The sequence below is a fragment of the Microcebus murinus genome, chromosome 9 (genome assembly GCF_040939455.1).
Source record: "Microcebus murinus isolate Inina chromosome 9, M.murinus_Inina_mat1.0, whole genome shotgun sequence".
In the NCBI taxonomy this organism is placed as follows: domain Eukaryota; kingdom Metazoa; phylum Chordata; class Mammalia; order Primates; family Cheirogaleidae; genus Microcebus; species Microcebus murinus.
In genome coordinates, this window is record NC_134112.1 from 35,767,959 (window position 1) to 35,793,088 (window position 25,130).

A 25,130-nucleotide genomic window follows, 5' to 3' on the forward strand; every position below is an offset into this window, starting at 1 on the left:
TTACATTTTCTCTCTCTCTCTCTCTCTCTCTCTCTCTCATTTTTTTGGGGCAGGGTCTCACTCTGTTTCTTAGGCTAGAGTACAGGGGCATGATCATAGCTCACTGCAATCTCAAACTCCTGGGCTCCAGTGATCTTGCTGCCTCAGTGTCTTGAGTAGCTGAGACTACAGGCCTACACCACCACACCAAGCTAATTTTCCTAATTTTGTAGAGGTGTGGTCTTGCTTTTTGCTCAGGTTGATCTTGAACTCCTGGCCTCAGATGATCATCCTGCTTCCCAAAGTGCTAGGATTACAGGGTGTAAGCCACTATACCTGGTCCATTACATTTCTTATACCTCGATGGTACCAAATTTATACTTATAATCATTATTATTGATAGTAGTAGTAGTAATTCACAAATTATTTTATTCCAATAAATATTTATCCCTTAATCTCTTCCCTGAAAACAGAGAAAACTTATAACTTTGGGGTGTGGATTGTGATAAAATTATTATCAGTAAATAAAGAGTTCTTCCCAGGTCTCTCCTTTAATTAGAAATGGTTTTGAATATATTGGACTTGATTATACATATTTCTTTATTCTTCCGCCTGAATAGTCTAAGTAATATTTGTTTTGCAAATGCTTTACCTTTAATTCATTATTAGATTTATTTACCCAGAATAAAGAGATTTTTGTATTTCCAGTTATATCTTAATAATTGCACATTAAATGATAGTATTATCTTAATATTTTTGCTCTGTTATGTTCAAGATTATTTATTTATAGTTTGTGATATTCTAGTAAAAGCAAATAAGAGATTTAGTATCCTGCCGAGGCCCAAATCCCCAAATCCATCATAACATCTCATTTTAAATATGCTATAAAACTGCCTAGCAGTGGCTAAAAATATGCAATGTTGTTGAATACTTGCTTTGATCCCCTAGAGAAAGAAAACTCTATAGTAATGGGATTTTTGTCTGGATTATTCAGTGTTCTATCCTCAGTACCTGGGATCTGGTTTTACATTACTAATATTAAAGACCCTGGGCATTTATTTAGGTTTATGTTTATGTTTATAAAGGACAAGCTAGTTATATATCTATTAAAAACACAGTTAAGCAATAAGAAAAATCATTCATAATTCATTTCCCTATAAGCAATAATTGGTAGAGATCTGATAAATATGTGATATGTATGTGTCTGTTTGCATGTGCAAATACATAGACACAATCACTTACAAATGTATTGATATTATAATGTGTGGCTTAAGACATGGGCCAAATGGAAGATGAAAGTTTAAAGCTCTCAGCCATGGGTAAGATTTCTAATTTCCTTCTAAAGTTTTATGAACTAATCAATGTATCTATTCTGAAGAGTCTTAAAACTCAAACTCTTAAAATGAAGATCATTTATTGAGAGGCAAGTGACAGATTCCTCTAATATTTTTTCCTCTTTCTAGCCTCATGAAATTCTATTTAATGTATAAGACTCCAATTCAGCTGCTTATTGAATTGTATCTGTGCTATTCATCTTTACTTCTGTTTTCTTAAATGTAAAACAGGAATAATAAGTGTATCTATCTATCTTACTAGATATCATGAGACTCAAAAAGCATAATGCATATAAATCACTTAAATAGTATTGGGGAAATTATAAATGCTCAACAAATTTCTGTTGTTACTATTATTTATTAAACACTATTTTCCAGTGTTTTAGCATACATAGCATACATAGCATAAGGGCAAATCCAACCTAGTATTTATGTATGTATGTATGTATGTATTTATTTATTTATTTTTACTCTCTAAGATGTTATGCATTCTGAAAGGTAGAGTTAAATTGAAGGACCTCATTGGAATTTCTTTTCAATGTGTCAAATATGGACAATTTGGCATGGTGGCCTCTTTTACTATGTGGTGGTTTAATTCTTTTTGTCCTATACTTACACATATTCAAGTGACTGAAAGTTATTTAACCAACTTTGAATTATCTACCTACATACAATATGTAGCCCACATGGTCCAATATAGTGGCCACTAGCTACTCATAGCTATTTAAATTTCAATTCATTAAAAATTAAATAAAACATAATTTCAGTTCTCTGGTCACCAGCCATATTTCTTGTGGTTAATAGCCATATATGGTTAATGCTATTGTACTGAAAGGTGCATATATAGAACATTTTTGTCATTGCAGCAAGCTTTATTGGATAGCAATGGTATAGACAGAACTTATTTTTACTGCCTTGGAAGAAAGAGCCCAAAGTTTGGAATTAGATGATCCATCTTCCACTGTTTACTCCCTTGACTGACGGCTATTAACTGTGAGCAGTATACTCACCACTTTCTATACTTTCTCATCTCTAAAATAGAATTATAGGGTCATATGAGACCACTGTATAAAAGTTTTATTTGCACAAAGCCAGAGAAGTTATCGTTATTATTATTACTATTTTTAGAGACATAGTCTCGCTCCGTCACCCAGGCTGGAGTGTAATGGCACGATCATATCTCATTGCAACCTCAAACTCCTGGGCTCAAGCAATCCTCCTACCTCAGCCTCCCGAGTAGCTGGGGATACAGATGCATGCCATCATGCCTGGCTAATTTTTTAAAATTTTTGTAGAAACAGGGACTTGCTATGTTCTCCAGGCTTATCGCCAACTCCTGCCCTCAAGTGTTCCTCCTGCTTTGGCCTCCAAGAATGCTAGGATTACAGGCGTGAGCCACTGTCCCCAGGCCAGGGAAGTTACTAGCATTGTCCCTTCACAGAGTTTGCTCTTAGAACATTACCCCCAAAGACCTGCCCTTTCAGTCCTTGTTCTCATGATCACTTGTTTGGGTTTTTTTGGCAATTTGCAGGCAGATAAAAATCAGAGTATGTTCTCAGGGAAATTTGCCTGACCCCAGTCTCATGTCAAGGATCATATCCCACTGTCTTTTCTCACTTTATGTGGAATCACTATCTATTTTACATTCGTTATTGACTTATAATGCAATCTACCTCATTTTGCTGCCAGTTTGTATAAGCACAAAGAAGAAAAATAATACTATCTCAAAACAAGCATATTTGCAAGGTTACGTGTAAAAATCATAAAATATGTGATAATACTAACATCAATTGTTTTTACTATTGGTTATCTATGACTATTAGTGTGATTAGTGTGTGTATCATTATACTGTGTGATAAATAAGCCTGATAAGTTTCTGTAAAGTGAACCAGTTTTAGAAGTTTAGAAATGTAATTCATGCTATTGGTTTTGAATATTTCAGTTTAAAAAACAATAGAGATAATGTTACCATTTTCATTATCTGAAATGCAAGTGTTTGAAAATAAAACAAACTGGAGCAGAGGCACTAATTTAACATGTACTCAAAAGTTATTTGCTAATCATTGAACTTGGAGATTGGAATTAACAATATCTATTAGAACAAAACTTTTAGGTTATTGTTTCAAGGAGTGTCTAGATTATAGTACAATGAAAATCATGTTCTTGAAGACTATAATAATAGTAGGTAATATTCAAGTTGACTAATGCTAACTATTTTTATAATTAAAACTTTGAAGAAAAGAATGTTTATAAATATATGTATGTATATATCTATGTATACCCTGAAATAATCTTAAATAGAGAAAAATGCTCTCTAAATAAATTAATAATAAATAGTTTTATTACTAATACTACCAATACACTTTACAATGCTTATTTTTCACTTTATGTTGTACTTTGTTGTACATTGTAATATACATGCATACATATATAGAGATATATGTGTGTGTATACATTGCTTTACTTTTGTGATGAAATACTTAAAGTAGCATATCATTGAGTAACTCAGAAAACCTGCAAATCACAATCAATCAATCACATGATCTTTAGAGCTAAATATTGGCCACTTGAGGAAAAAGAAACCACCTTTTGTTTTGCCTAGCATCATATTCCCTTTTCAATTCTAAAGAGAGAACTTCACTGATGACTAGGTGCATGAAATTGGCCTTTGTTAAAAGAAAATAGAATTTTGAGCCTCTTCACCAGAGGCTATTGCTGCTAAATAGTAATATAAGATTCCATTTAACCATCTCGTTGAAGAGCTGTGGTTCAGAAACCAGGCTTGCAAGTTCTTGTTTGCCATCTGTGTTGCCTCCTGAGCATCTCAATAACCATTAGTGCAACTATATAAAAGGAAAAGGACTTTTCTTCAGGGCAATGAGCCGTAGCAGAGAGAAATACGTAATGGGAAAAACCTCCAGCCAGATTTAGGAAAAGGAAAAAAAAAGTCTAAGGGATAAAAGATAGAATAGGGTGTAAAAATAACCTCTATGAAGATGACTGAGGCCCAGGGCCTGCTTTCAGAAAACTAAATGAAAATACGAAGAAACATTTTCACCACATAAGAAAACGTGGGCTGATCTTGATTTGGTAAGGAGGTAGGAGCAGGAATCAACCTGTGGACATTTTCATCAAACACCTCAAAATTTAATAAAATTGGTGAATGGATAAATGAACTGCAGGACATTCAGACAATGGGATGTTTTTCAGTGCTAAAAAGAAGTGAGCTATCAAGCCACGCAAGGATAACATGGAAGAATCTTAAATGTATATTAGTAAGTGAAAGAAACTAATCTGAAAAGGTTACATGTTTATGATTCCAGCTGTATGACATTGTGGAAAAGGCAAAACTAGAGAGAATGAAAAGCTCAGAGGTTGTTAGAGATTGAGGAGGTTGAATAGGCAGAGCAGAGGAATTTTAGGGAGTAAAACTGCTCTGTACAATGACATATGGTGGATACACATCGTTATACATTTGTCCAAACTTATAGAATGTACAACACAAAGAATGAACCCTAAGTAGACTATGGAGTTTGGATAATAATGACGTGAAATGTCCAAAACATGTCAAAATATGTCAATGTAGGTTCATCAGCTGTAACAAATGTACCACTCTGGTGGGGGATGTTGACAGTGGCGAAGAATATGTGTGGGGGTGATAACTATAAATAGAAGTAGAATTAATGTGAAACATAGACATACATTTGAAGTAAGACTTTGGCAAACAAAATGAAGGAAGGCTATGATGTAGCCTTTTTTTCAAACATAGTGTTTTTCAAATTCTTATACTTTCCTCTCAATTTACTGTGAACCTAAAACTTCTCTAAAAAGTAAAGTCTTTAAAAAATTAAGTCCAGTTCTATAATTTTTTATCAAGTAATTGTGAAAAAAAATCTTTGACATTTTATCTTCTTTGAGGCACTCTATAAATCATTTCAAAAACTATATATTTTACCTCTCAAATTTTGCTGTAAATTGGAGTTGAGGAAGAGTTGATCAGTCCTTCAACATGCAGATTGGATATATGCCAAAATTTCTTTTTTAAAAAGCTTCACGTTCATTTAAATGTAAAACTTTGACACAAATACATGATACAACTTTCAGTTATTACTATGTCATGAGCAGAAAATGGAAAATATTTACTCATTTTTAAAAACAAAAAGAATTTAGTACAGTAATACATTCCTTCCAAAATGGAGGCTATACATAAATTTATATATAAATATGCTCATGCTTAATTTATATATTGTATACAAGAAAGGCAAACAGAAAATTACGTGGTCCTCACATTTTCCAGTTGTTTGTATTCAGTATAATGAAACTGATAATTAAATACCATGGGCCTTAGTTTTGTAAGTACAAACAAATTATCATACCATATTCTAAGTAAGTGAAAATGTGTAATATGTTTGGCTTTCTTTCAAATAAATGTCACAGCATGCTCTTTTCTTTCTTTTTTGTTCTGTTCTGAGTTTTTGTATAAAAAAGTTAAATCAAGCTGATTAGATTGTTTCAGTACCACGGGGGGAGGGCTGGGAAGAGAGGATTAGCTCATCAGGCAGGATGAGTTAGGTCAGAGCTAATCCAACCATAACTCAAGTGCTGTGTTCTCTAAGTCTGGAAGTTATGGTCATGTCAAGGGTCAGTGCCAAAATGTCTTTTTTTTATAAATTGGAACTGCTTATTCCTGCAGCTGGCTAAGTTTCATTGGCTGGTTACAATTATTCCAGGCACTTTTTTTTTTAAACTCAGGATTGTCTTCAATTCTCTGCCTTCTCTGGTTTGTAAAAATAACTATTAGTTTGTATTATATACAAGGATACTTCTATTAAAAGGAAAATCTATTTATAATATATGTCTCTGTTGCTGACTTTATAAATGAGTAGAATGAATGTGAAATGTGATGATATATTTGAAGTAAGTAAGACTTTAGTAAAAAAGAAAAACGAAAGAAGGATATAAAGCAGTGTTTTTCAAACTGTGGCTTTTGACCCATTGGTGATTAGTAAATTCAATTTGGAGGATCTTTGACAAAATTTTAAGGATCAGGCCAGGCGAGGTGGCTCACGCCTGTAATTCTAGATCACTGGGAGGCCAAGGCGGGAGGATCACTCAAGGTCAGGAGTTCAAGATCAGCCTGAGCAAGAGTGAGACACCTGTCTCTACTAAAAATGGAAAGAAATTAATTGGCCAACTAAAAATATATGGGAAAAAATTAGCTGGGCATGGTGGAGCATGCCTTAGTCCCAGCTACCCAGGAGGCTGAGGCAGGAGAATTGCTTGAGCCCAGGAGTTTGAGATTGCTGTGAGCTAGGCTGACGCCACGACACTCTATCCTGAGCAACAGAGCGAGCCTCTGTCTCAAAATAAATAAATAAATAAAATTAAGGATCAAATACAATAGAATAGGAGTAGGTTAACATAGAATAAAAGATATTTGGGTAGTTATGAAACCCACTAATGGGGTGTGTGTGTGTGTGTGTGTGTGTGTGTATGCAGGGTTAAGATGTAAATTATTTTTCTTGCTTTTTAAAAAAATTATCGGCCTTGAACTAAAATAGTCTTTAGGCTACCAGTGTAAAATAAAGTATGAACTTGTCTTGTTAGCTTTGAAACGATGGGGAATTAATCTCTGTAAGACTTCTTTCTCATCTGTAAAATGGTAATAACACAATCTATCTCGCAGAGTTAATTTAAGGATTAAGTATGATCATATGTGTTAAAGACCCTACCATGGATTTGGCCACATATTAGACGATCAATACATAATTCCTCTTATCAGCGGTAGCATTGTCAATGATAAAACTAACTAGTGACATTTCACAATAAATTCAATTATATGCTTGGGAATCTTGAGATATTGGGATGAGATAATAGGTATTCAATCAAAATTATAAATCAAAGAAAATAGACTAGGGCAAGAGATGTGCAAATTAGGTAAATCTGTGCTGAGGAACCATATTAAAATGAGAGTAATCATATGTTCTTACCTCTCTAATTAAACGTACATTGTGTTTATCCAGAATGTTGTTTATGTTCTCTTTACTCTTACTCAAGGGCAGATTCCTTGATGGCAAAAAAGGATTTCTTATTCATGGTTCTGGCAAATATCTGATATAAATACATGTTTTTATGATTTAATAATTATTTTTTATTAAGATAGGAATCATATTGTGACAAACGCACATTTCTTCGGTTTTTCATGAAAGGTCAATTTTTAGTATTTTCCCTGCTGTATTATAGCTGTCACTGTCTAAAGCAGAGAATAGTAGGAGAGTGGTTCCTCAGGAATTCAGTTCGGTGTAGTAACTCACCCTGGGCAATAGGATCCTGACCCCAGCACATCCCGGTGACAGGCAGAGCAGTGTCCAGGGCCCGGGATCATAACAAACTCTCCATTATTTACAGCAGTCATGGAATATGTCTAACTTTGCTATCCTGAAGTTCCTGAGAACTTTTTTATTCTATGCTTTAGAAATATATATCTTTCTATATAGTCTATGTGTTATTTCTCTGTCTTCTTGATTGATTTTTTTTGTTTGAGAACACTATGAATATTTAAAACACTACGATTTTTCTTTCCAGGTCTGAGAATGAATAAAGGTGCCATCACCCCTCCCCGTACCTCTCCTGCAAACACCTGTTCCCCAGAAGTAATCCACTTGAAGGACATCGTCTGTTACCTGTCTCTCCTTGAAAGGGGAAGACCTGAGGATAAGCTCGAGTGTATGTGTTTCTTAATCATTTTACTTATCAGATCCAGGGGCAGGAGAAGGGACTAGGTATTGATGAACTTAATATTGCATCTACTACAACTACAGTTGTGTTATTTTTGGATAAATAAAGTGATCCTATTTAACAATAAAAAAAATTTCTCCTACTGAGGATCAGACAATTAAAAGGTATTAAGATCTCCCCATTTCAGGTTCCTACTTATCAAGTTCCATTTATTACAAATTATTTCTTGAATATGTTTGTCATATGACTTTTTGAGAAAATATTCCCCAGTTCTTTTGAATTGACAAGCTTTTGGAAAGTATTCTTTGAGCTGTTTATAAGAAATATTTATGTCTAGTGTGTGAAGAAGTCTTCCCATAAGTGAGCAAGAAAGTTCTCTATAAACAGGCAATCTGCACCCTTTTCCTTTGGAAATCTTTGCATGCTTTTAGCACGAGCATTCCCGTTGGCAGGGACAAGTGATTTCTCAAATGTAAAACTACTTATTAGATTTGAATCTGGATATTATAAATAATTAAATGATAATTTTGTTTGTTTTAGGATGTGGCAGATACAGAGAATTTTTATCTAGTTCAAAGTAAATAAGTACTCCATGTAATAAAATATGGTGATAGAGCTCCCTCTGGTGGCAACCTTTGCTCATTGCAACACAAGAAAATATTTTTCAAGCATTTACACTAAATCTGATGATCACTTGATAATCTACTTTGTCTCCAAAACCCTTTTTACATTTAATGCTGACAGCTTATTCAATAATCTGATTAACTAATTATATTGTATATTATTAAAAATGAGTGAAAAATCATTACTACTAGAATGATAGTAAAGATAATGTCTCAACTTTAATATTTTTAAAGCAAACGTAAAATGCTGTGCTGGCTCAGAATTATAATTAAGAAGCATTTTTAGTCAAATGTAATAGTAATTTATTGATAACATTTCTCCTACCAGCAAAGGATTTGCTATGATTATTAAAGAGTCACACCTGCTTAAGTTATGAATAAACCATATGAATATAATTCTTTAAATATATATTTATTATTCATAAATGTTGAATATTTGCATTCAATATTTATTTTGTATTCCGAAGGACCTACAGAAATTTCTCCCATTCCAAAGTAAATATTAACATTCAGTGGATCTCTTTTGAAGTGGGAGCCAGAGAGAAAGTTTGGTCAGGTGTTATTAGGACCATGTTTGGGGATGGTTATAAAAATATAAAGAAAAACATTGTTTCCACATCTGAGAATGAATAAAGGTGCCATCATTCATCCTCAAAATGGTCAGTTTTTGTGGGGCAGTTTAATTATTTCTACATCAACTGGAAGTATATTGCTTTTAAGGTGGAATTCCTAAGAAGCATGCTTCTGAGTTTTCAATGCAAGTCCTTGAACCCACTTAGACTATGTCCTCAAGTGTGGGCAGAGTGACAACTCGCATACCATTCCAAGACACTTGGTGAATCAAGTCAAACTGGTCAGCTGTTTACTTTTCTTCAGTGTTATCAACCCCCTTCCCTCTGTTCTTTTTTGGAGTTTCCCTGCTCTTTTTCAAGCTTACACGAGATTCAGTTGTGTTTTCCTTTTTGCTTAATCATTTCTTCAGACGCTTATAGGCACACTTGTTTTGGGCTGGAATTTTTACTATGATTTTCACCACATTCTTCAAAGTAAAGGATGCTCTAGGTCTCTTCTCTACCACCCTCTAATTTGGTGGTTCTTAGCCTGGCTAAACATCAAAACCATCAGAAGTTTTTTTGTTTGTTTGTTTGTTTGTTTCTTTTTCTTTTGGAATGCCAAAGCTTGGCCCTTTTCCATATGAATTAAATCAAAATCCATTCCCCTCACCCACTTTCTTAGCAATTTACCATTTATTTTTTACCCTTCTACAGCTGCAGATTTACAAATTTCTAACATTTTATGTATTCTTTTACAGTTACAGTGCTTTTAAAAAAATATTTCTCAGTAAGACTTTAAAAAACATTTAATGGTGGTTAGTTTACCATATACTTAGTTCCAAAAGGGTTATAACTTGTTAAGCGATATAAAAACTTAAGAATGAAAAGAAGAAAAGGCACTTACAATTAACACAGAAATAGATGTGATCAAGCACGTTAAATTAACTTTTTCAGGTGAATGTTGAATTTGGATTAGCTGAACCAGGTAGCTAAGCTGACAGGAATACATAGGCATTGGTCTAAGTCGGATGTTTTCAAACTTTATCACAGTGCAGAATTGCCTGCCAGGCTCATGAACACACAGCCTGCTGGGACCCATCTCGACTGTATCTGATTCAGCAGGGCTGTGCATTTATTTATAACATGTTTTCAGGTGATGCTGATGCTGTAGGCCCAGAGACCACATTTTTGAGAAGCACTGGCTTATGCAATTCCTTCTGTTCAGTAAAATCACATACACAGTGTCAGTATTTGCTTAGATTCTTTTACTAATAAGATCAAATAATTACATTGTCATCAATGTTGATAAAAGTAATACTTTTCCTCCCAAAACAATATTTTATAAATCTATTTATTTAGTGCTTCTCATCACTTTCTATCTCCTCATCTGTCTTTTCTGCCAGGTGTTTACACATGTTCACTATAAAGCTGATCCTCCGGAGGAAAAAACTCACAAATAAATGTTCCTGAATTTTCCACTGATTACAGTAAGTCCTCACTTAATGTTGTCAGTAGGTTCTTGGAAACTGTGACTTAAAGTGAAATGATGTCTAACAAAACCAATTTATTTTTTCCTCATCAACATTATAACAAAATGACATTAAGGGGAAAGGACGTTATTTGAGGATCTGCTGTATGTTGTTTTGTTTAAAGTCGCAGTTTCCAAGAACCTCTCAAAAATGTTAAGTGAGAACTTAATCTATAAGCCATTTCTTCAAATTCGATTTCCTTAACCCAATCCTAATTCCTCTCTGAGAGAACCTTGGCTACCCTGAGGCTGTATCAGGTAGAAGGTGTTTCTTACCCTGCTTCCAGGTAATCTGGGATGCGTGCTTTTACATGGGTACATGCACGTGACTTTAGGGTTGAGGAGATTTCATTTTCTCTCTCCTTTCTGCTATCAGTTACCAACCATCCCAGTGGATGGATGAAGACATGATATCGGGGCTGATTTGCTTTCCTAACCCTAAACCCACCACAGTACTCTATGAAGAGTCATTCATTCTCTTTTAGTTTTCTTCATTCTTCAAATTCTGTGACTTCACCTCCATTTTTTTATAGCTCCTCACTTCTGTTACAATACTCCAAGCTTTGTAACTTTCAAGAATTGCTCTTATTCTAAAACTTTAAGCTCTAGAATTTCACTTTGATCACAGACTATAGTCACTTAACTTCTTACTCTCTTAATGTAAATATAGCATACATAGTATTTAAGAACATTGAGTCTCGATTTATACTGATTGAGTACAAAGGCTAAGTTGACAATTATCTGAGTGATCTGGGTACATTTTAAAAAAAAAACCTCTTAAGGACTCAGTTTCCTCAAATGTAAAATTGGGATGATAAAATAGTGTCTATCTCATAGGATAGCTATGAGGATTAGATGAACTAATATTTGCTTACATAAATTCCTTCACATTTATTAGTTCACATAAATTTTTTAAGTGACATAAATAAAGATAAGTCAAAAATTCTTCACCCTTGGCCACTTCACTTCCTCTTGAATTTTCCTGCTGACTTTTGGCTGCCCATGCATTCAAATTTAAACTGATCCCATAATCCATGATATATGATGCCAATTATTTTTACACAGTTAGTTTCAGGCATCCAATTTATTTACTCATATATACTGAGTAGCAAAAATTTACTGAAATAAAAATATAATTCTATGGATTATAGATCTACTCAAAACCTCAGTTGGCCTTCAGTGAACAGTGTTTCTCTCAACTTCTGTTTTCTAGATAAAAGTTAATCCAGATGCTTTCTTTTTTCAAACACCTACTTATTTGATTTTCATCTCACTCATATAGTATGAATTCTTATAACTTCCTCCCATCTTACCTAAAACCTTGTCAACTACTATACCAATTTTTTCCTGTTTCTTTTCTGATTCAGAGTGAAAGAGGGTCCATTTGATGGTTCCTGATATAATACAGACAGTTTAAATCCTTAACTGAGCATCAATAAACTGTTAGACCTCCAAGACCTACTTTGCCAGTCTTGCATCTGGCTTTAACCTGCATACACATGCACAAATGGTGTCCCAGTCACATGGGGCAGCTTTTCAATCATTAGACAAACCCTGAACTTTTCTACCTTCGTGCTTTCACTTATAATGTGTATTTGCTGGGGTGATTTCTTCCCAGGGTATATTTGACTCAGTGAAGTCTACACTTGGCCTTTCCTATATCAGGAGTCCTCTTGCCATCTCCTGATCAGATTTACTTTACTCTCCTTCGTACCCCTGCACTCTGTGTAACTGCCCGTCCTGTAACCTAATACCTGCGTGTGTGGTTCATACATAGATGCTCAATAAATAACAGCTAAATGAAACTGTGTTAAAGTCAATGGGTGCTTGAGAAGATAAAAAATAGTATGAATTACTTAAGACATCAAATATTAGATTTATTTATACGTTGATGTTAAAATGCATGGTATTCCTCTTTAGATTAGTGTCTCTCAAGTTACTAACGACTTAAAATAATTTTTAAATTATCTTACATTGTTTGAAAACATATCACTGAAGAGAAATCAACAGGAAAATATTTAGAAAGTAGATAATGGACATGCAGATAATGAAGAGTAACCGATATGCTAAAGTAACTGCTATGTATAGTATTAACCTTAGAACCATTGAAATTTAACATTGAGGAGACCTTGAAGTTCATCTAGTCAACTTACCTATAGTTGATCAATAAAGAAAAAAAAAAAGGAAAGCCCAGAAAGGGTAGTTATTTATTAGTCTACTAGTTTATCTAGCTGTGACTAAAACCTGTGATTTCTGACATACTGTGTAGAGCTCTTTTTATTTTGAAAAGCTGTCTTTGTTGTTGTATTTGTTGTTTCTCTTGAGGAAAAAGAGAGAAAGTATTACTCCATTACAATGATGTCAGACAGTCTAAGCAACTAATTTTTTTCACCCGTGCTTTTAAAGTTCATTAAGTAGTTATTGAAATACATAAAACAGTAAAAAATTGTGAATTAAAGAAATTCTAGTTTAAATGCTTTTAAAAATATATACTTTCTAGTGTTTAGTAACAAATTCTGTATTAATATTTCATATTAATAACATTCTGGCAAGCGCAAAAACACCACAGTAAGCGGAGTAGAATATTCAATGGGAGAATAGATAGACAGAAACTTGAAATCTTTTGGCATAGAAAAAATTTTACATATAAAAAATTACCTTTATCTTGCATAATATGTCTTTGCTCTGATCTTTTAACTAAATACATGTGTGGGCACATAATTGTTTCTATATAAAGTGAAATTACATGAGCATAAAAATAGAAAAAAAGTGGGTTAAACTAGCTTGTAACTTTGTAGCAGGTACCCATATTTGGAAGCTATCATGTTGACAAAATGATTTTAACCCTGGGTTTATTTTACTTTTGAACCTAAACATCTATATGCTTATGTTGGTTTTAAAAATAAGATCTATTCATTCAATGATTCACTTGACCTTGGGACTTGACTTACTTTTAAATATTAAACAAATATTAGGAAGAAATAATCTCATTATAAAATCTAAAGACTAAGTATTAACTTTATCATTATTCATAAATATCATTTTAAAAGGGAAAAGTTTTATAGGCGTACCAAGCCAAACCATTTTTATTTTCAATGAAAAATAAAACCAATTTCCTTTTTTTTTACTTGATTACTTTTCTCTAGTTCTATAATTAATCAATTCTCAAATTTTCCACCATAAATTCTGGTTCAGAAACATTTGTTCTTAAATCTTTTCATTGAGAATTACCTTGCTCCTTTATATCTTTCTGAAACTAATATTATGTGGATGTTGAACCCCCAAGACAGAACTTTGAATTATTATTTTTTCTTCCTTTTCCCTATTTTCCACCTTCTTTTCTTTTCTCTTTTGTATTTCATTCCACATCTGGGATATCTTTCACACCTTGTAAAGAATTTTTGCTTACTTCAGAGGGAACTTCACAGGGAATCCATTTTGTTCTCAGCTTGATCTTTTTATGTTCCTAGTCTTATTTCATGGACTGGACCTTTACTTTTGCTTATAAAGTTCCTCCCCTTCTCTGCTTTGTTAATTTATTCACATTACCTTTTTTTGAAAGGATTTGTTGATTGTGGTGGTAATCAAAAGTCACCAAGCAAATCCAAGAAGTGAAGTGGCCAAGGGTCAAGAATTTTTAACTTACTTTTATTTATGCCACTTAAAAAGCATGCAAACTAATAAATGTGAAGGAATTTATGTAAGAAAATATTCATTTAATTCTCAAAAAAATCTGTTATATATATATGGAAAAAACTTAAAATGACCCCCACCTCAAACCATACCCATAATTCAATTCCAGAATTACTGTTTCTAGGAGATACAAAAGGATACAATTTTCAAGATATTGGTGAAGGCTAAGATTTTTATATAGAACATAAAAATTGTACATAAAGGAATTATGCAAAGAAAAAGTTTGATGAATTAGTCTTTTATTAAAATTATGATCTTTGATTCATCCAAAGATTATACTAACAGAGGGAAAAGTCAAAACATAGAGTGGGAAGGTGTATTTGCAACACATAACCCCAAAAGGGCCTAAATACAAAATATATGCAGAACTTCTTTGAATCAATAAAAAATGGACAAACAGGCTGGGGTGCTGTGTGGCTAATGCCTGTAATCCTAGCATTCTGGGAGGCCTAGGCAGGAGGATCACTCGAGGTCAGGAGTTTGAGACCAGCCTGAGCAAGAGTGAGATCCCGTCTCTACTGAACATTAAAAAAAAAAAAAAAAATAGCCAGCAGTTGTGGTGCATGCCTTAGTCCCAGCTATTCGGGAGGCTGAGGCAGGAGGCTGAGGCATGAATCCAGGAGTCTGAGGTTACTATGAGGTAGGCTGACGCCACGGCACTCAAGCCTGGGTGACAGAAGGAGACTCTATCTCAAAAAAAGGACAAAGGACAAACAATTCTATGGAAAATTGGGCAAGAGACTTTAACAGTCACTTCACAGAAGAGAACATTTAACTAGCCAATAGACATATGAAATTAGCTCAATCTCACTAGTAATCCGGGGAAGTCAAATTAGAACCTCAGTGACATACCACTATACCTCCACCAGCATTGCCTAAATTAGACAACAGGCAATACTCAACATTTGGTGAGGAAGTGGAGTGACTTAAACTCTCCCAGACTGCTGTTGAGGGACAAGTTAGGTAAAATCATTGTTGATATTTGCTTGGCAATATATGCTATGGCCCAGACTTCCTTCTATTGATCTGTAACCAACTGGCAAATGTTCACTCAAGCATAAAAGTATAATATTTCAATAATAAATTCACTTTTCAAACCAATGTTAAGTACACAGTATCACTGGGAGAGTTAGAGAAACAAGTTTCCTTTTTAACCCTTTATTCATAATAAAGTTGGTTATTATTTTTAAGTGATATTGGGGAGCACACAGAAACCCTGGGAGAGGCAGAGAACAAGTATTCGAGGCTATCACTCCTGGAACAATGACTAAATTAAGTATTGGACTGGGCTGTGGATGGGTTTTTGTAAGTCTTTTCCTTGTTCCTGGTAGTTAATCCTTTCTCTGAGTGGTCTGTTAATTCTTGCTACTTACAAAGATATTTTTGCCATTTACTGCTATACTAGAAACTCTTAAAATGCTTAGTACCCTGGGTAGATTCTGGGTATATGAGAGGGAATAATCACTATGGTTTGCAAATAAACATATTTAAGTCTTTTACTGGCTTAACAATACTTCCCTTAATTCAACAGGTAGACATTTTTTTTCTTACATTTTAACATCTCTAACACTTTTTGCATCTTGCTAGAAATAGAACATCATAGTTAAATTGGTAAATTCTTTTTCTTTTTAGTGATATAGAGACAAATTTTGGAACTTATGATGACATCTTAGAATGGGTGAAATGCAATTACTATTAAATATGAAAATAGTAATTAGTTACAGATATACATTCAAGGTCATCACATACTTATTCATCTTAGTTATCGACATCTTTATTAATACTATAGACCACAGATATCAAAATTCTCCAGGAAATTATACAAACCCCACACAAACCCTCACTTCCCCTCTTCTATTTTTACAGCTGTGCCATTCTTCTCTGTTCTTCTCAAAATGACACCTGCAGTGTCTTCCACAGCCTCCTAGGAGTGTGTGAATTATACAAGGGAGCCCTCAGGTCCAACAGGGACCTCTGTCATCTGCTTTCCTGAGCCCACTAACAGAGAGCCAACATTCTCTTCTTCCTTACTTGATTAGTTCAAAGATCAGTTACACTATGAAGCTCTACCTCAGATTTAAACAAATAAACCATTATAGCTATGGTTATAATGAGTTTTTCTCTCTGATGGCATCCTCCATCAGAAAGAATCCCTTAATTTGCAATCCTCCTTCCTCTCCCATATGGCGTTGAGAATCAGTCATAACAATGGCTTACATTTGTAATGTGATCTATGGTTTCTGATATGCATCTGTGTGTATCACCCCACTTAACCTTCACAGCAAATGTGTGTCCTAATGGTAGGCTGATTATTCTGCCCTCACAGATAAGAAAACAGTGTTTGACTAAGCTCACATCATAATGGATGGTGGACTGGAAATTATAATTGATTTCTAAAATTCCGAATCAGTTGTTTTTCCTTATTCACTCCACCCTTTTAATATACAGACCATGAATATTTCAACTTCTCATCTTTTTGAGTTTACACTTAATGATTTTGTAATAAAGAGTTTCAACCAACAATAGTACTTTTTAGTGTTTTCTAGATAACCAAATTTGATAGACTTTATATCTGATATCCGGTGTACTTATTAATTCCTTTTCAATTTAGCTTGAAAAATAATTCCACAAATTATTTGCTTGGAGCAGGGGAGGAATTTAGTATTTGTTTACAACAGAAATTAAATTTTAAAGACTATGTTTTAAACTAACATTGATCTTACTCGCCTATAATCTTTTTTTCAACACCTCTTTTATTCTAGTTATGTTTCGCCTTTATGACACGGATGGGAATGGCTTCCTGGACAGCTCGGTAATTTTTTTCTTCAAATTTTCTGTAAAAATTTCAAAGAGTTTTTTTTTTTTTTCTGAAAAATGCAATGAATAAATTTGTAGCTATTACCACAGAAGGCACACTTAATATCATTTACATGCACTCACACAGCATTTTTATCTTTTGACTTTTTGAAAGAGAGTGATCTGAGGAAACTGTTGGGATTACGATTGTTCTGTTGAATAGTATTACTACAAAAACATAAATTTTTCCCCCTGCGCTGATCTTAGATTAAAAAAGAAAGACTCCAACCATTTCTGAATAAAACATAAGAAAAAGTTGAGACCATTGATCTAGAAAGAAAAACTATGATTGAGATTTGACACTAAAGAAAATATTGAGAATACAAGTAGCATTTAAAGAAATTATAAAGTCAATTTAATGATCTCATTATTTTCCCACTTAAAGTATTGTTACTCATACATGCTGTTGAAATATATTTATAGATTTCTTTGAAAAACTTCCCTTTTTAAAATATATCATCTAATTTTATATGCAGATTACACTCTATAGTTTTAGTCATAAAAACAACAAAAGAAAAATATCATCTCTGATGAACTGAAAGTAATAATTAAATGTTTATTTGTAATATATTGAAATCATTGCTAGCTCTCAGAGGAGTACAAAGTAGATTCTTAGTTCTAGTGCATAAATCAGTACATCATATGAAAGTCCATTTTAAGTTCCATCTAATAATCTATTTTAATTTGTTGGTAACATATTTTGCATATTATTTAATATATTATTTTCTGCTCTATCAAGAACATATAAGAATATTAAAGAATTAAAAGAATAAGTGTCATATTCTAGAAATTTTGAAGTACACAGGTGCATTTAAAAAATAAATATTTTGATATATTAAATAATGACCGAAATAAACACTATGTCTGTTAATAAGTGAGTTTCTCTAATCATCTGATGGACCTTCCTATGGCAGAGCTCAAATAGACTTTTACGAGCAATGCAATGAGGTTGGAGACATGATGATAAAACATTGAGTAGGATAATGGTATATTAGCTTCTCCAGAGAGAGATAAAAATATATAATTCCTACTCTAGGAAATGACCACCACTCTGAATTGATGCTGTGATTGTGGGATTTCTTATATTTAAGTCTCAGTAATTTTTCAAATTATTTTTAAGTGCCTAGTAGTCTTCAGTTTTCCATTTAGAAATATTGAGCAACACAATAAATTTGTTCCTTTTCTGGTGCCATTTCACAGCTAGGCATTTAGATTTCTTCTAGATATTTCAATATGCTTATGTAGCCCTCATGACTACACTAATGCAAATTATATTTTAATGCAGATTTTTTAATTTAATGTTTCTTTTAAATTAAATTAAAAGAATGTTTCTTCATTAGGCTTTTAGTCATGAGTTGACAGCTGATTTGAAAATTCAGTCAGATGCTTTTTTTAGTCTCTGGCCATTTTTCGTTAACATATATGATAGATTACTAGCAATAATTATAACTATATACAAAATATTAAACAATGAGTTGGGATAAATAGATTCATTTATCGGTGAATTAGCCATTTTTTTTATACTTAAAGATCTGGATTTAATTTCTAGAGTTTTCTTTATTGCCCCAGTAGTTTTCCTTCAATGTCAGATTTCAAACTGTAACTTCTGAAGTCATTTGTCTTGTTACTTTAAAGGTGTAGCAGTTTACTCATTTGGGGACAAAACAGAAAGAAAATTGATAATTTGGAAAACAATCACTATGTTTAATAGTAATACTTAAGGTTTATTGATCATTTATAATATGCCAAACAAGATAAATGCATTTTACATAATAACATGTTTAATCTTTGCAATGATTCTCTGAACTAGGTAAGTTAGAATATCCATTTTACTGATGAGGAAACTGAGTCTTAGAGAGGTTAAATGACTTGTCTAATGTCACATGCCTACATAATAGTCCACCACAAATAGTTTCTGTTATTAAAATATATCCACAGATTTTAACCCTTCCAAATCATTTACAAGCAAAGATAGAATAGATGCGAGATTAGTAACGTGCGCATGAACACACCATTTTAGCATATAATTCCAAGGGATTTGTGTTTTAAAATTTTCTAATCTGTAATAAATACATTTATATTTGTATTGTTTCTGGGGCAATCTGTCTTACATAATGAACATATTCATAATTATATTTTTCTCAGAGAGACACTATAGCTTTCATTAGTTTCTTAGAGGGACCCATGGCTGCCGAAAAGTCAGCCTCTTTTATCATATTTTCTTCTCATTCCATGAACATTGACTACATATATTAGATCAGAGAGATTTTAGTGGAATAATTTTTGATTCACATGTCTTTTAAGCTTTATTTTTTATACTTCTTATATTTTAAATTTAAATTATACTATAAAACATCACTTTTTAAATTATGTCATGTCCACATTTAAAATTACAAGCATTTAACAAAGCCATGTTTAATCCTTTCTGGAGCTAGGTAGGGAAAATTAAAATATTAAATAAATAGGTATGATTTACTTAGCTAAATCGTATGTATTAACCAGCAGTTCTTCAAAGAGTTGATATTTGAGCAGAATAATGTGAAGATTCAAACTAAAATTCTATCCTCTCTCAAAATAAACTCTGCAGTTATTTAGCCTCCAAAGCTTGACCCTGAACTTTTTTCTAGCAGAACAAATTATCCAATAAATGACAAGAACAGTCAATGTATGTTCTCAGTGTATCAAAATAAAAATAAACCTCTCAGTTGTCCTCAGACGCTTCCTTCCACACTTCCCCATCTGTTTTCAAGCCAAAGGGTCAGGATATTCAGTGACTTAGAAGTCACATCATGTGAAAAAATATATATGCTCCTGCTTTCTTCTAATTTTTTTTTTCCAGTAGAAAATCTTTCTTGGTAGACTTGCGCCCTCTGCTGGTGAACATTTCTAAATAAAGTACACAATGAATTTATGCTCAGGCTCCTCTTTTTTGTATAGTCAGACCTGTGTGTGTGTGTGTGTGTGTGTGTGTGTGTGTGTGTGTGTGTGTGTGTGTGTGTGTGTGTATGCATATAATCTTATATATGTATAGGATTATATAAAATCAATCATATAACTCATTTAATTTTTTGAGCCATGTGTTGAACAAAACAATTCCTCTCAAAGATTAAGAACTTACTAAGGTCTTGTACTCAAATATTCTCTCTCCCCTTTCCCCCAGGAGCTAGAAAACATCATCAGTCAGATGATGCATGTTGCAGAGTACCTTGAATGGGATGTCACTGAACTTAATCCAGTAGGTATATGATTTAAGTCTTGACTAAATTCTGGAAGACCTTTTTTTTTTTTTGTCTGGAACACTAATACTTTCATTGGATTTTGAATTTTGATAACTCTAAGTCACTATTTCTAACCAGAAGTCAAACTGGATTCTGAATAAGATAATAAGGTATATGTGGTATTCTGAAGCTCTTAGAAGTAACTTTTGCTTTCTTCTTCCTGGAAATTATTAATATTTTGAAAGGTGATCTTACATACATGTGGATAAATAGAAGCTGCTGATAGACATTGCCAAGATCATGTCATGCCATAAAAGAAGATGATGATAGTTCTCTATACACAATCCATTCTGTTATCCTGTGTGTAAGTGTTATTCAATGATTGCAATTCTCTGAGGTACACTCTTTTCTTCTTTTGCAGATTAGTAAACTGAGACCCAACTATGCTAAAATTAGTTACCCAAAGCTCTTCAGCTAGTTAAAGGTCAAGCCACAAATTTTTAACCAAATTGTTTAAAGAAATGGTATCTAACAATGCTTATAAGACCATGGAGACTCATTGTTTTAAATAGATTAATATAAAAATTCCAACATTATTAAAATGTATATTAAAACATACCTGATTAGAAACTTTAACTTTGGCCACAAGTAATATTTTAAGGAGAGTTGATAAGCACTATCAACTTTAATTTCTTTTGAAACCTACTATGTTTAGTAAAGTGTACATGATAAAGCAAATACAAATCAATTTTGTTTAAGTAGTTTGCATTTTATATGAATTCTAGAAGCCTATTTTTTAAACCACTGTCCACATGTATGCAGTAAACAGCATAATGCCATGATTGTGTGATGCAATGACTGATAGCATTTCCCTGTCTTTGTAAATGAAAGCCAGCAAAGCACAAGTCATGTATGAACGAGGGTGCTTTTCCTATTTGGATTAGAATATTTCCAGTTTTGACTCAACTGATTTTTTTCTTAATATGGAATTGCACATGCTCCACTCGTAGTGAGTGGTAGATGTCATTGACAGGTTGCAGTTGTATATGGAATAATAAAGTAGATGGTAACATGTATTTAATTTACTGCTTGATTCACTTTAGTACTATTTTCACTGAAATCCAGGGACTTTCTTATTAGTTCTATTGTCCTTTTTGGCAACGTTAATCTAAAACAGCTTTCTCTTATCCTAAACTCTTTGTCTACCTGGGGAAATTATTCATCTACTAATCAGGCCTGCTTGTTCTCACTGGAGGGAAGGGGGAGTGATTTTTTTCCTATCAGGTTTCAAAATAGAAGTGGGCACTAGCTCTTTCTTCTTCACAAAAATTGTTTTTGATGTGTGTGTGGGCGGGGTATAGATTTGAGAAGAAGGAGATCAGAAAGCTCTGAGGAAGGGGACAGTTGGTGGCTGAGAGCAGCTAAGATAAATACCTACTGTATTTGTCAAATTCTGTACTGGAGAATATACTATAATAAACTATAGCAGGCTGGGCACAGTGGCTCACGCCTGTAATCCTAGCACTCTGGGAGGCTGAGGCGGACAGATCACTCAAGGTCAGGAGTTCAAAACCAGCCTGAGCAACGGCGAGACCCCGTCTCTAATAAAAAAAATAGAAAGAAATAAATTGGCCAACTAAAAATATATAAAAAATTTAGCCAGGCATGGTGGTACATGCCTGTAGTCCCAGCTACTCAGAAGGCTGAGGCAGAAGGATTGCTTGAGCCCAGGAGTTTGAGGTTGCTGTGAGCTAGGCTGACGTCTAGCCCCGGCAACAGAGCAAGACTCTGTCTCAAAAAAAAAAAAAAAAAAAAGCAGTTTTTGGCATGTATGTTACTAATAAGTCTGCCACTGTTCTAAGTAGTAGAAATAGTAGAAAGTCAAGATAAAAGTCCGGCTCTGTGCATTGGGTCTGCTGTCATGGGAACTGCCTTGTCTTGCCTAATGCTTCAATAGCTCTCCTCATTGCAAACAAATGTGCAGATTCCCAATAGATTTGCGTATATGAGTAAGGAAATGTGAACATTTGAGGTTGACCCTAGTTAGTAGGCAAGACTGAGATGTCCTTGGAAGGAGTTTTTATCAAATTAACACAGGCTGTAACATTAGATTGATTAGGTACAAAAATGAGAGCATCAGCCATCTGAACCAAATGCACTGTGTTTAACTTCTTTTCTCATTTAGTCATTTCTACTAATTCATCACATGCTCTCAAGAGGCAGTGCAATTTAACCAGATCTTATGCCATGTTGCCAGATTCTAAATAATTTCTCCTATCTTTTATTTTGAGAATAATTAAGTAATTATACCAGCATCATTTTTATTCCAAAACGTTTTTTCTTCCCAGTATCTGTAGATCAGTTTGCTGCTATGAAGGAAAATAATCTGATTTTCAAATATGATACTTCCTGAGGAAGGACACCCACTAACTAAGCACAGAAGTGTTTAGGCAAATAATACTTCTACCAACAAATTAAATATTTCCTTTATTGCACCCTTTCACATCTTTGTTCTAATGTTCGCTGATGTATTTTTTTCTGAATCAATTAAAATTTCCACATTATATAAACATGGTGAGTTCCTTTCTTCACTAGAATTCTTACCATGTTTGCCATCTTGGTGCCATTAGATGAGAAGTATTTTGCCTTCTCAGCAGCCAAGCATCTTATATTTGGAACTGATCAATAATTTCTGTTAATAATAATACAAATAACTCTAATGGCACTTACTATATATGCCAGGGCTCGTCTATTTATAATACATTAACTCATTTAATCCTAACAACGTGACCCTTTGAAGTGAGTACTGATATTGTCACCATACCACAGAAAGGTAAATGTACTACACACAATACTAGGGAGAACATTTTGAAACATTATGTGCAAGTCATCTTTAGAAATGAAGTCGAATCAAACATGATTTGATCCTTTAACTTCTTAGCTCGATTAAGTTCTGATAGGCAATTAAAATCAACTTAATTCCCTTGCCCCTTACTACTTAGCAAATAATTATTTGAGCTCTTTGCCATGAAGTTAATTTGTGCAGGCATTTTTTGGCATATATATGAACCTAAAAAATAATCTAGAGAAAGTAATTAAAGACCACTTTCACCCTGCCATTAACGATGCCTTCTTGTTTTAGCTGCGCTGTTCATTGAAAAAATATTAAAAAGTTAACCACTTATGTCTAAAAGGTGGTCACTGTGAGTAGCCAGGTTTTAGTAATTATAATAAAGTCACTGTTTCCTCAGTAATAGGATTAATGTTGTACTAAATTACCAAGACATTTATCCCAATTTAACTGTTAGTCACAATTTGTTCTAACCAAATCAATGTAATGATTTGTTGTATCAAATGAAATTTATTTTATTGATTCATTGCAAATTTTTTCTCATCTTCTCTATTCCAGATCCTCCATGAAATGATGGAGGAAATTGACTATGATCATGACGGAACAGTGTCTCTGGAGGAATGGATTCAAGGAGGAATGACAACAATTCCACTTCTTGTGCTCCTGGGGTTGGAAAATGTAAGCATTTACACAGAGAAGGATGACCTGGTGGTAAACCAGTGGGGTTCTCTATCACACATCTTGATTATAAATTGATCTGGCTATTTTCTGCCATTAAAGTACGTAGTTAGTGCCTGGAACTTTTAGTAAGTATGCTGCGGTAAAATTTAACAATAACTCCTTGCGTCGTGATGCTCGACACAAACATATTGATTCCTTTTAGGTATTACCTTAGGCTTCAAAATACATTTTGTATCTTTTGTTTTTCTCCACTTAAAGTGAAATCAGTTTTTAAAAAAGTTATAGACCTTCTCATATCAAAAGCAAAAACCTCTGCAATATTATCATATTCTGTAGTTCTTGTGGTGCTACATCCCATTCAATATTCCTCCTGCCTATGAAGATAATCTATTTTATTGATAGCCAATATTTGGAGAAAGCAGTTTTCTATCTGAAGTGGTTGAGAGGAGATTATACATACATATGTATATTTTTAAAAAAACATAAGTTTTTCTTTCATATCAGCCAACCAGCCAGGCTCTCATTCTAAGCTTGTCAAAAGTTCTCATGTATCAGAGCCTTCACTTGCAATTAAATACTGATTTTAGGAAACAAAATAGATTAAGCTAAGATCAGAATGTGACATAATAATGACTTTGCAGCCAAATCTTGACGATTTAGCCTTGAAGTGAACTTCAGCAATTGTAAAAATCTGACAAAATCAATAGTCTATACTAGATTATGAACTTCACCTTAATAGTTGAACAAGACTTAATAGTTGAACAAGACTTATATGTATATAGTAATATGTATACCTACATTCAAAGAACACTAGGGATGGAAATCATTATGATACATATATTATTTAAAATTGTGAGATGCAATCACATAGCATCCACCACTTTGCTGGTGACTCCAAAACCTTTCAAACTTCTTGCCATCAGCAAAAATAATTTTTACAATTTTTGCAATTCAAGACTATACCATGGTTATTTAAGACTCATAATGTGTAAAAGTCAGTTCTCAAGACATCTTACTGTCTATGAAACATGTCAATGTATATACAAATATGTTTGTGTATATGGGTTTAGGAATA

General features: G+C 33.4%; 1 protein-coding gene across 5 annotated transcripts in view; it reads left to right on the top strand.

Moving 5' to 3' along the window:
* The window catches only part of DGKB (diacylglycerol kinase beta), a 660,304-nt gene that overhangs the window by 171,033 nt on the left and 464,141 nt on the right, over positions 1 to 25,130 (top strand). For all 5 annotated transcript variants that reach the window (XM_012741949.3, XM_012741953.3, XM_012741952.3 and 2 more), the window contains 4 exons: positions 7,899 to 8,039; positions 17,212 to 17,261; positions 20,466 to 20,540; positions 23,933 to 24,052. In XM_012741949.3, coding sequence (XP_012597403.1) covers positions 7,899 to 8,039; positions 17,212 to 17,261; positions 20,466 to 20,540; positions 23,933 to 24,052 — 386 coding nt within the window. The remainder of the gene's footprint in view (positions 1 to 7,898; positions 8,040 to 17,211; positions 17,262 to 20,465; positions 20,541 to 23,932; positions 24,053 to 25,130) is intronic.